Source organism: Terrapene carolina, unplaced genomic scaffold, assembly GCF_002925995.2.
Source record: "Terrapene carolina triunguis isolate 2854851 unplaced genomic scaffold, T_m_triunguis-2.0 Scaffold111, whole genome shotgun sequence".
NCBI lineage: Eukaryota > Metazoa > Chordata > Testudines > Emydidae > Terrapene > Terrapene triunguis.
In genome coordinates this window covers 29,188,477-29,200,885 of record NW_020664462.1, presented here as the reverse complement: position 1 = coordinate 29,200,885, position 12,409 = coordinate 29,188,477, and the positions used below count along the sequence as shown (strand labels likewise).

The window sequence follows — 12,409 nt, the reverse complement described above, 5'->3', positions numbered from 1 at the left end:
CTGCAGCAAGGGAGGTTTAGGTTGGACATTAGGAAAAAGTTCCTAACCGTCAGGGTGGTTAAACACTGGAATAAACTGGGAGGTTGTGGAATCTCCATCTCTGGAGCTATTTAAGAGTAGGTTAGATAAATGTCTTTCCAGGATGGTCTAGACAGTATTTGGTCCTGCCATGAGGGCAGGGGACTGGACTCGATGACCTCTCGAGGTCCCTTCCAGTCCTAGAATCTATGAATCTATGGCTTTGGAAAATCATCCTATTCTGTAGCACTGATCTAGAATGCATATAAAGGAGAATTCATACAGTTCAGAAATGTGGGACATTTCCTGTATCTGTCATAACTGTGTTTTAACAATTAACAACTAAATAAAGCATAAATAAAAAAAAATTTTATCCAGTGGCTGTTTAGCAGCCTGTGTGAGAAGACTGAAGTCAACTCCTAGTGAGCTGCTGTCTATAGCACAAAATTACCATTAAAACTAGCAACTTGCTGGTATTCTCAATAGAGACAGAAAGTAATAAATAATAGAGGAGGGTTAACATGGAGTCTGAACAACTGATTATCTTCAATAGGTATTTCTTCTCAACAGGGTGGAAGCACACAAGTAGGATAGTGTGGGGAAGCTTGCTGTTGAGGTACCAGTAAAAGCAACTAAATAACAAGGCCCTAAAATTGAGACACCTCGCATTCACCTGAAAATTTCTAAAGAAGCGAAGCAAAACTGAACTTTGAATGAAAAACCCATGTTTAAAGAAAATAAGAAATGTTGACATTAAAGAATTATGTTTTCCGTAACTCCCCTCCCCTTTCTAATAGATTAAGAATAGCACAGAATAACATATATTGATGTATAACATTGAAATATAAAATGAAGAATTGTTAATGGTAAGATGAAAAGCTTCCAATAGTTATATTTTTAATGATTTGTAATTATGCATAGTGAATGAGTACTGAGGAGGTAACACTTAGGCCAAGGTTTTGGTGGCATAAATGTGGTTTTGCTAATTCTTCTTTTACATAAAATTGCTAATCTGTTTAAAATATTATTGCTGAAAAAACAAAGGTAACATGTCATATTGGAAGACGTAAGTAAAAGATACACAAACATATAATAATAATAACCACCCCCCTTTTTTTCTGGGAAGACCCAGGTCAGGATGACACAACAACATGACCCAGAAACTGCAAAACCAGCAGGAAAAATACAGAAGTTGGGCAATTGAAGCTTGTGCATGTATAATGTGTGGGTTACCTAAAATCCAAAGGGTTGATGTGCTAAAAGCCAATTGGATAAAGATTAAGTAATCTGTAATGTAGAAACATGTAAAAGACCAAAGTGAACATGGGCCCAAACTGGAGAAACACCAGACCAGAAACCGAAGAATGTGACTGAAGGACTAGATCAAGGGATAAGAGAAGGCAACAATTATCATGGAAGGTGGAAGAACTTCCTGGCGCCCCAGAATGCAGTAGCTTGGGCCTGATCAATTCTATCTTGTCTGTTATTTGCCTGGCATAAATGTATGTCCAGACACTGTAGGTGACAATAATTCTGTCTGAAATTGTATAAATAAAAGCCAAAATTGATTACGCCTAAATTGGGTGGACTTGTGACTCAGTGTCCCAACTTTTACCCCCAACACTTGTTGGATCTCACATGCTGAAATGTGCATCAGTATCAACTGCTTAGTGTTATCTTGTCAAAGAAGAGTTACAGTTTCAGTTACAGTTGAGGTCGGAGTAAGTTGTTTATGAAATATATATTGAATTTTCTTTTATTTCTGCCTTTCTTAATTTGTCATCAAGAAAATAAAGCAGAGTAACATGTGCATCACTGTTTCAATGTAAAGTACTTCAGGAGCACAAAGGTGGAAAAATGCACAAATAACTAACAGGCGTCAAATGATTTGTATGTGTTTAACATTTTTAATGGTTGTGAGTAAAACTTACCTCTAAAAACTCAAATCTAAAATACAACAGAATACTTCAAATGCCAAGAGGGAGCTTGATTTGTATTTGTTTATTACACACAGGCTATATTTGCTGTGAAAAGGAAAACTCCCTAGTAAATTAATCACCACCACATGTTCAGAGTCTCTTTGGTAGAAATTCTGACAGTAGCCACCACTCTGTAGTAGAATTCTGGGTCTGTGTATTGCACACGATATTACATTTTATATTTATTCATATGAAATCCTATCTCTAAGCAGTGCATTCTTTCTGTAATTTGCTAAAAATATGCTTTTATATTTTTATAATATAATTATATAGCTATGACATGTGCTTGAGTTCTTTATTACGATTTAATTTCGGATGCAAATATGCCTGGGAGTTAGAAAAATTATGAGGATTTTACTGCAATTATTCTAGCCAAAGTTTTAAACTGAGTATTTTTATACAGGAAGCAAACACTACTGATTTCAATATTACTGTATATAAACTGATAAAATCAATCATTAATACATCTACTCTATCTCAATACTAAGCTCTGGCACCACAGTAACAGATGTTAGTCTGAAGCTTACTTCCAATAACTGAACACTAGCCAGGTATCACAGGGCAGTCCCGCGTGGCGTGCTGTCCTGTGCCTGCCTCAGTTTCCCCTCTCAGGTTACCCAATAACTTTACTTCAGGCTTTCTTGTCTCAATACTAAGCTTCCTTGGGACCAAATTATTAAAAAAGCTTGTGCAAATGATCCAAAACATAAGTCTCCAAACATGCAGTCCATTTTCCACTGCAGTGCAACCAGTAATTAAAACTCAAGCTCTCACATCTCTGGATGCCCCACATATGACACACTGGCAACTTTGACCACACCCAGACCCTCTGACAGTCCTCTTCTGTCCTTGTACCAGGACAGCCACCCCAGCCTTTCCAAATGGAGTGCAACCTCACTTTAACCGAACAGGAACCCTCCCACAGCCTCTGCTGAGGAGCATCCTTCACTCCCCCTGGGCCTTTTATGGTTACTCTGGAGTCCTGCTCTCTAGCTCTTAAGATTTCAGAGGTTAAGCTCCTCTACTGCTCCCCGCCTTCAACCCTCTCTGGCCCTTGATTTGGACTCTCCAGCTTAGAGCCTGCAGGCAACTCCCTCTGCGTCTCCTCCTTTCTTCAGCCCACTCCAGTCCTCTGGCCATGACAGTCTGGCTTGGAGACACTAGCCAAGAAACGCCTTTCACTGCTCTTCTTGCCTTCAGCTATCTCCCAGGAAACACCTTCTGCTTCCTTCTGGGACCTTCCTCCACTCCCCCAAGTCTCTGGCAGCTCTCATCTGCCCCTGGCTGAACCAGTCTGCTCTGATATACTGGGTCTCCCTCCCACACCCAGGTGCCCTGATTCTTTATAGGCCAGATGCTGCCCTGTCCTTTTAATTGGCCAACCTGACAGCACCTGTTCTGTCACAGAGCAGCTGGACCTACTTTATTCAGAGGCCAGCCATTCTGTGACATCAAGATTTTTAAGTAATAAACATCCTTCCTGAACAATCCACCATAAAATTAAATTAATGGTAAAGTGCTTTTCTTAATAGATTCATAGACTCCAAAGTCAGAAGAGATCATTGGGATCATCTAGTCTGACCACCTATATAAAAGAGGCCAAAAACTCCCCCCAAAGTAATTCCTTTTGAACTGGATCATACCTTTAAACAAAAAAAATCCAATCTTGATTTAAAAATTGCCAGCAATGGAGAATCCACCATGAACCAAAATAAATTGTTCCAGTGGATAATTACTTTCATTGTTAAAAATATACACCTTATTTCCAGTCTCAATTTGTCTAGCTTCAACTTCTAGCCACTGGATCTTGTTATACCTTTCTCTGCTAGACTGAAGAGCCCATTATTAAATATTTGTTCCCCACACAGATACTTATAGACTGTAATCAAGCCACTTCTTACCCTTCTCTTTGTTATGCTAAACAGATTGAGCTCCTTGAATCTATCACTAAAAAAGGTTTTCTAAACCTTTAATCATTCTTGTGGCTCTTTGAACCCTCTCCAATTTATCAGCTTCCTTCTTGAATTGTGGATACCAGAACTGGACACAGTATTCCAGCAGAGGTCGCACAGTACCAAACATAATGGTAAAACTAACCTCTCCCCTATTTATGCATCCAAAAGCATTAGCTCTTTTGGCCACAGTGTCAAACTGGGAGCTTGTCTTCAGCTGATTATCCACCACAACTCCCAAATCTTTTTCAAAGTTATGCTTCCCAGGATAGAGTCCCTCAAACTGTAAGTATGGTCTACATTTTTTGTTCCTAGAGTAATACACAAGGAGAAATCTATGGCAAGCAGAAATAAGATCAATACGGAGTTTCCTAAGACTTTTTAGAAGAGCTGGATCAGGAGCTTGCTGGATTGTTAATGTTGATCTTCAGTAATTCTTGGAATACCAGGGAAATTCCAGAAAACTGGAAGAAAACTAATGTGTAAATGTGATGATCCAGGTAATTATAGGCCTGTCAGTCTGACTTCAATCCCAGGCAAGATAATGGAGTAGCTCGTATGGGACTTGATTGATAAAGAACTCTTACTAGTGGAATGGAAAGAGTGTTATCATATGATATGATTACATCATTTGCTTTTTTCCCAAATATAGAACAGAAATATTCATCAAACACATCTGCTTTTTCTGCATTATTATTGATAATTTTACCATTTCCATCTATTAATGGAGCAATGCTTTGTCAGGATTTTATTTGTTCCTAATACACTTTAAAAATTCCTTCTTATTGGCCTTACCTCCGCTGGCCATAGATTTCTCTTTGTGTCCTTTTGCTTCCCTTATTAATTTGCTACAATTCCTAGCTTCTGTTTTATATTAATTACTATAACTCCCCCTTTCGTCCATTTGTTATATACATATATATTTTTATTTTTTATTTCCCCCCCTCTTACCCAGGTCAGTTTTTTAACCAATACAGCCTTCGTTCTCAATTGTGAAATTATGCTTATTTATACATCTAGTAAAGTGTTCTTAAGTCAAATAAAAATACAAGACATCTCCAATACACCCATCCAAACAGCACACAGGCTTCCACCCCTCACGCAAAAGGCTATACAAGGAGCATGATTTACATTCTTACCCTAGAAGTCGACAAGCTGAGTTCCATTAAACCAGGATGGAATCTGAAAGTCATAACCTAAGGCCTTCTTCTAAGAATGCCCAGCTATCTTTCCTATGATGTTTAAATGTAAGGATTGTTAAAATCACTACAACTAGCCTTAATTGTGATAGCATGTGGGGAAAGAGGTGATCAGGTAGCCAAGAACCTTAGCTTAAAGACCAAGGACAACAGTTAGAATTGCCCCTGGAAGCAATGGGAAGCCTGTTTGCTGAGGAAGAATGGGTGTAATATGTTCTGTGCAACTAATACCACCAACACCCTGTCTTTGCTATGAAAAAAATGGTGTGTTTCTAACTCAAGTAAGCTAACTTGAAGTAAAATCCTAGTGAAGACAAGAGAGTTTGTAGATTTCACGAGTTATGGGGGACTTAGTTACTTAACTCAAATTAGCCTACTGAAACTGCCACCCACCCATCCATCTCATTGGGTGTAAAACTTGATCGGACCTGCAGTGTGGTGGACAACCCCAGAGGAGGAAAGTGTATGCCTTGGAATGCAGAGATGGGCTGTATTTCCTCCAGAGACTCTTCAACTTCCATTGGCCAGCCCCTTGCTCTCCCCGCCCCCAATAATTTAAGCCTGTGCCCAGGCTTTTTGGAGCCTCTTCCTCTTGTTAGCTGCTCCACTCTTCCTCCCTGTAGTTTTAGTATAATTGCTGTGTTTTAGAATGTTGCGGGTCTAACCAACTGCCTGTTTTGGGGTCAGGAAGGAATTTTTCCCATTGGAGACAAGTTGTTGGAAGCTTGGTGTTTTTCTGTTTGTTTTTTTGGGGGGGAGGGGGATTTGGCCTTCCTCACAACATCATGGAGCACAGTTGGATTAAATAAGAGAAATTACTGTTTGGCATTTGTAGTAATGTTTAGTTCATCACAATTTGCGGTCAGCGTCCAGTAAGGATAAAAGCCAAAAAGGACAGCTCCCAAAGGTAAGAGAGACCTGGGATTTCACTGTACCAATTGAAGAAGGGTAGTCCTGAAGTCTTTAGAATCATAGAAGATTAGGGTTGGAAGAGACTTCAGGAGGTCATCTAGTCCAACCCCCTGCTCAAAGCAGGACCAACACCAACTAAATCATCCCTGTCAGAGCTGTGTCAAGCTGGGCCTTAAAAACCTCTAAAGATGGAGATTCCACCACCTCCCTAGGTAACCCATTCCAGTGCTTCAGATAGTGAAATAGTGTTTCCTAATATCCAACCTAGACCTCTCCCACTGCAACTTGAGACCATTAACTCCTTGTTCTGTCATCTGCCACCACTGAGAACAGCCTACCTCCATCCTCTTTGAAACCCCCCTTCAGGTAGTTGAAGGTTGCTATCAAATCCCACCTCACTCTTCTCTTCTGCAGACTAAATAATCCCAGTTCCCTCAGCCACTCCTCGTAAATCATGTGCCCCAGCCCCCTAATCATTTCCGTTGCCTTCTGCTGGATTCTCTCCAATTTGTCCACATCCTTTCTGCGGTGGGGGGCCCAAAACTGGACACAATACTCCAGTTGTGGCCTCACCAATGTCGAATAGAGGGCAATAATCACTTCCCTCGATCTGCTGACAATGCTCCTACTAATGCAACCCAATATGCCGTTAGCCTTCTTGGCAACAAGGGCACAGTGTTGACTCTCATCCAGCTTCTAGTCCACTGTAATCTCCAGGTCCTTTTCTGCAGAACTGCAGCTTAACCAGTCCGTCCCCAGCCTGTAGCAGTGCATGGGATTCTTCCGTCCTAAGTGCAAGACTCTGCACTTGTCTTTGTTGAACCTCATCAGATTTATTGTGGCCCAATCCTATAATTTGTCTAGGTCACTCTGGACCTTTGTAGGTCATTGTCCCCTTATGGTACCCTCTACTTCTCTTGTGGGTGGAGAGTGAGATTATTCAGAAAAGTGAACGGAGTCTTGGGGGCAGGCTGAAAAGAGTGTACCCTGAGGTATGGGTTATATGGTGGAAGCCCTCTCACCTGGCACTGGACCCACTTAAATGTCTGATATGAGAGAGATAGGGGAGGCAGGGTGAATAGTGTCCCACCTCAGCGTTAATATATTTGCAGCCTTCTGTTTAAATCTATCCCTGTGTCTGTCTTCATTCCCCTACATGTCCTGATCGATATGAAGACATCTTTTATTCATAGGGAAGACAAGGCCCAAGTAAGAATGCAGCCACATAGAGCACTAGTTGAGTCTTGTGACTGGCCTTCAAAGCTAGCCTATGTACTACACATTATAAAAAGGCAAAGTGGTTTGAAAAAACAAGGCTTCTCCTACTCGTCTCCAAACCTTGCCCATTATAGTTTTTAAAAATATCCTCAAACATCAATTAATTTGTTTTTAAATGTATGAGTACTTTTGATTTTGCTGAAATACTAAAAAAGCACTTCTCTCATGTTATTGCAAGCGCTGCCTAATCCATGAGGTGTGGATAATCTGAAAAGAACATTTGTTCTTATGAATTGTTGAGCCCCAGTATTTTCAGTGGCACATGCAATGCAGCTTCTCATACTGTGCTTTAAAAAGCAAAGGCAGTTAAGGTTGGATCTTGGGAGTCTGAAAAAGGGTTTTCGTGTTGCTAGCCAAAGGAGAGAGTTAGCCAAAATGGGACATACATAGGTGTAATAGCATAGCTCAATTTAAAATATTTTTTAAAAGGGAAATATGAAGTTTGGAAACCGTATGGAGATCAGAGATTGAGAATGTGGTTAAAGCAGCAAGCAGCATGCAAAAGTACTGACACATTAATGCAACTTCTCCAGGAGCTAGACCCTTTTTTGTTTACTTTTATGTCCTAGAGATGAGCAGTACTACTCCATCCATTCATCTGCTGGATACTGCTGGTTCCAGAATATTAACAAAATAAACCCTTATTTTTCAAGGATTAACAACAAATCAAAACAAGTTTGGCCTGTAATATAGGTTAAGAGTAAAGACGGTCAGAGACTTCAGATTTATTGCATGCTTTGCCTGTTAAATAAAGGTATATAGCGATCAGGCAATATATAAAAATGAATACTCCAATAAGCCACATTTTTAATGTAACCCATATTTTTAAATGTAACCTTTGCTTTAGATCAGAGTGTATTAATGTCTATTTGTCCATTTTAAATGTTAAATTTCCGCACAGCTTCAAAAACTAGTTTCTTTCACTGGTCATGTTTGTTTCTACCTGTCAATCCTATCCAGCACAAGTCAATCACCTTTTCATTGCTGTGTGTTTGTTTACACAAATCCAACATTAGCAATCCTAAATTCTAAGACCGTAAGGAACATTGGCACTTTGCAATGTCTAGTTAGTGTATCCCCTTTCTCCATAATGATAGGTATGCATAAAAATTACAGCAACTTTGCGCCTGAAAAATACACTGTACTTTATAAATATTTCACATAAGTTTTCAGGCATCTCCCTTCCAGCATTACTTTTTCAAAGTTGATACTTTTTTTATAAAAATAGCCACTTATATGAATAAGCATAACATAAAATCACAATTTTTGAGACCATGTTTAGTTACTGATAACTAAAACCTGCTACGAGTTAAAATGTTAAATCCGGCCCCAAAGCAATTTGCAAGTGTTTTAAATGTTAAACTTTATGAAAACGGCACAAATGTTGAGATTTTATATTTTTTTCTGTGACACAAAGCTATTGATACAGACTCAGACAGGTCAATGATGTTTTCAATTAATACTAAAAACAAGTTATTTAATTTGAACTAATTTTATATGGCATATTCAATTTTTCACACCTCTTAGAATTAAAAGTAGATACAATTTCTTCTCTTGACTATTCCTGACACTAAGTCCTAATGTAAGTTTCTTCTCTAACAGAAGGAATTCATGTGATAAAAAAATGAAAAGCTTTGTAAATAGGCATGTGATTTAAATATTTGGAAAAAAAGATTTAGAATGTTAATACCAAGTAAAATATTTCCACATGGTCAAACTTTTAACTGTACCCATGGGCCCCCAGAGTCAGTCAATACTAAAATTCATTTCTTGTTGACTGACGCCAGAGATCTGTCAAGACTGAGGGCATTACTGAGATATCAGCTGAGACAAGCTACCACTGTATGTCTAACATAAGCATCACTCTCTCCCCACCATCCTGGGTACACAATTGCGGCTCTTTAAAGTAACTTTTATAGATATTTCTTCAAGATTCCTTTCCATTAAACAAATCTTTAGCATAACCTAAAACAAAGCATTTGCTGGTTAGCGCGGCGGGGGGGGGGGGGGAGTAATTAACTATATATTACATAATGTGACTCTCTGTCTACAGCAAATCAGTACAACAATTTAATATTCCTGTAATATATACATGGTTTAATTTAATTTTTCCAGATATTCCATGAAGCTATCAACTTTCTGCTGTTTTAATCCAAACTACAAAAACAGACCACTTAAATTTGCCCAGACTTCAATTCAAGGTATTTACTAATGTATTTTAAGCTCCTTTGCAATGTACCAAAAGGTCACATTCTCAATATTAATGCTAACAGGAACAGTTTGTGACAAAGATCTACATTTCACTGGGGATTCCCTATCGTCTTTGCTCTTTAGAACAAGCTCATAGTTCAGGTTCAAGATTAAAAATGAATATTTCATTGATTTCAGTGGACACACTGGCCTGCAAGTGGTGTTAAAACAACCATGAAATAAGAATATCAACAAGAAGCTCACCCATTTGAATTACTTCAGTAATGTGAAGGTGGAATTCTGGAAAAACTTGAAATGACTATTTACTCATATTTCCAGCTAATGCTAGCCATCTTAATCATTTTCATAACTATTAAAGAAAGCAACAAAAGGAAAAAGATAACTTACCAGTGGCTCCCTATTTTTGACCAGTCTGATTATTTTTACTGAGTCTTCCTCCTCATCAATATCATCAGGGATGGGAGGCAATACTGGATCATAGTTCTTCTGAGCAACAGTATCATGTACAGAGAGCAAAGCCTGAAAATGTCAATGGTCAACATAAATATTAGTCTGAAAAGTCTATAAAATACAAAAGGGAACAATTCATAATCTGAGTGCTGCAGTGTCATAACAATTTATGTAGAGTGCCTGATCTTTGTTTATGCTATTTTAATAGTTTGTTAAACAATAATAAAACAACCCAATAAAATAACTATAGTTAAGATCCACAATGCATATAGCTACAAATTGTGGATGAAGAAAGGGTGTTTAAGCATAAGTTAGGATGCTGAGCACTTAGTACTTTTATTCCTAAATTACAAAAGTTGTAGTCTGGAGGGAAAAAGTCTTGAAGGCAAATTACCGGTATTGTTTCTTCTGATATAAATTCAGGTGTATCACTGTCACATGGAAGTTCTTAAAACACAATAAGGAATACCATAAGTCAGACAAGCAAGATAACTAACTTCTGCTCTTTCTTCTGGAGTGTCAAATGGTGTGGTGATAAACTGCTACAGAACTATCCTTTTAATAGGGAGTCAGATGCTAGCAGCTTCTTTTTCCTGGTTCTTCCGCTCCTTTCATTCCAGTTCCAACAGCATAAATCACTTTCTCACAAAATTCCTCATTGAAATTGGAAAACATCCATGAATAAACCAAACCCTTAAGAAGTATCAGTACATGTCACTTAATTTTCCAGTTAAACCTATACACTAGAGCTGGAACAACAGCAACAGCTATAACTACGGCTGCCTTTTTTTTTTTTTTTTTTTTTACTATAAGTCTATTTTCAGTGGCTTATAAATTTCTGAGTGTTTCATATTTTGACCTAACATTTTTGTGGCCAAATATGATTTTTTTTGCAAAGTTTTAGCCAAAAAAAGTGAACTGTTTTTGAGAATGAGTAGACTGAAAATAATACACATCCCTAATCATTAAAAAAAAAATCCTACAATTTTAAAAATTAAACCATACTAGTGCTGAAATTATTGGGATTATAAAGTTGAAATTTTGCATTGATTCCTAATTGAGGAGAATGGCATTTTATGGGCACATAAGAATAGCCATACTGGGTCAGACTAATGGTCCATCGAGCCCAGTATCCTGTCTTCTGACAGTGGTTGAAGCCAGATGCATCAGAGGAAATGAACAGAACAGGGCAATTATCGAGCAATTTATCCCGTCATCCAGTCCCAGCATCTGGAAGTCAGAGGCTTATGGACATCCAGATCATGGGGATGCATCCCTAACCATCTTGCCTAATAACCATTTATGGACCTATCCTCCAAGAACGCATCTAATTTTTTTTTAAACTCAATTATACTTTTGGCCTTCGCAACATCCCCCAGCAACGAGTTTCACAGGTTGATCGTGTGTTGTGTGATGTACTTCCTTATTTTAGTTTCAAACCTGTCACCTCCTGATTTCATTGGGTGACCCCTGGTTCGTGTGTCATGTGAACAAATTCCTTACTCACCCTCTCCACACCATTCATGATTTTATAGATTTCTATCATATCACCCTTACTCATCTCTTTTCCAAGCTGAACAGTCCTAGTCTTTTTACTCCCTCCTCACATGGAAGTTATTCCATACCCTTAATCATTTTTCTTGCCCTTTTCTCCATCTTTTCTAATTTTAATATTTTTTTAGATGGAGCAACAAAGACTGCACGCAGCATACAAAGGGTGGACTACAATAGATTTATATAGTGACATTATGATATTTATTGTCTTATTATCTATTTCTTTCCTACTGGTTCTTAACAGTGTTAGCTTTTTTGACTGCTGCTGCATATTGTGGATAGTTACCTGAAAACATCTGCTCAATGACTCTAATATTGCATTCAGCCAATATGTGACAATCTGAAGTCGAAGTGAAGGGAACTTACATTTAGGAAAGGGTTAATTAGGACTGTTAGAACCCACACTATGATTATTAATTTTTCTATAGTAACTAATGTGAAGGTAGAATAGAATGGTAACGGAAATGGTGATAAAAGACAAATAGAAAAGTCATGTTACACTGAATATGCAATATATGAAAAGCAAATCTGATGTGGGATGATAGAAGCTTCTTTAACAACTTCTCTGAGAACCAGCATAACATACTTGTGCATTCTTGCTCTTGATTAATGTGTTCATCTTGAGTGTTAGATAAATACCAAGCATTTGACAGAAAAAAATGTTATCACTGTAGACGTAACTGTATTTTAAAGAACTCCAGTAAGATTGCAGTGTCCAATTTTTTTTTATATATATAAGTTTCAGTAGCTCTGAGTAAAAAACATCTTTTATTATCAGAAATGTCATTGGCAAGGACAACTTCTGATGTCCAGAAGTGCAGTTTAAAGTTATTTTGTCTTCACTTAAGTTATTCAA

At 38.1% G+C, this 12,409-nt stretch overlaps 1 protein-coding gene across 1 annotated transcript in view; it reads right to left on the bottom strand.

The window, feature by feature from the left end:
* The window catches only part of MPP7 (membrane palmitoylated protein 7), a 197,978-nt gene that overhangs the window by 77,037 nt on the left and 108,532 nt on the right, over window positions 1-12,409 (bottom strand). Inside the window, exons 5-6 of the mRNA XM_029911622.1 lie at window positions 9,937-10,068; window positions 5,440-5,452 (exon numbers count right to left, since the gene is read on the bottom strand). Coding sequence (XP_029767482.1) covers window positions 5,440-5,452; window positions 9,937-10,068 — 145 coding nt within the window. The remainder of the gene's footprint in view (window positions 1-5,439; window positions 5,453-9,936; window positions 10,069-12,409) is intronic.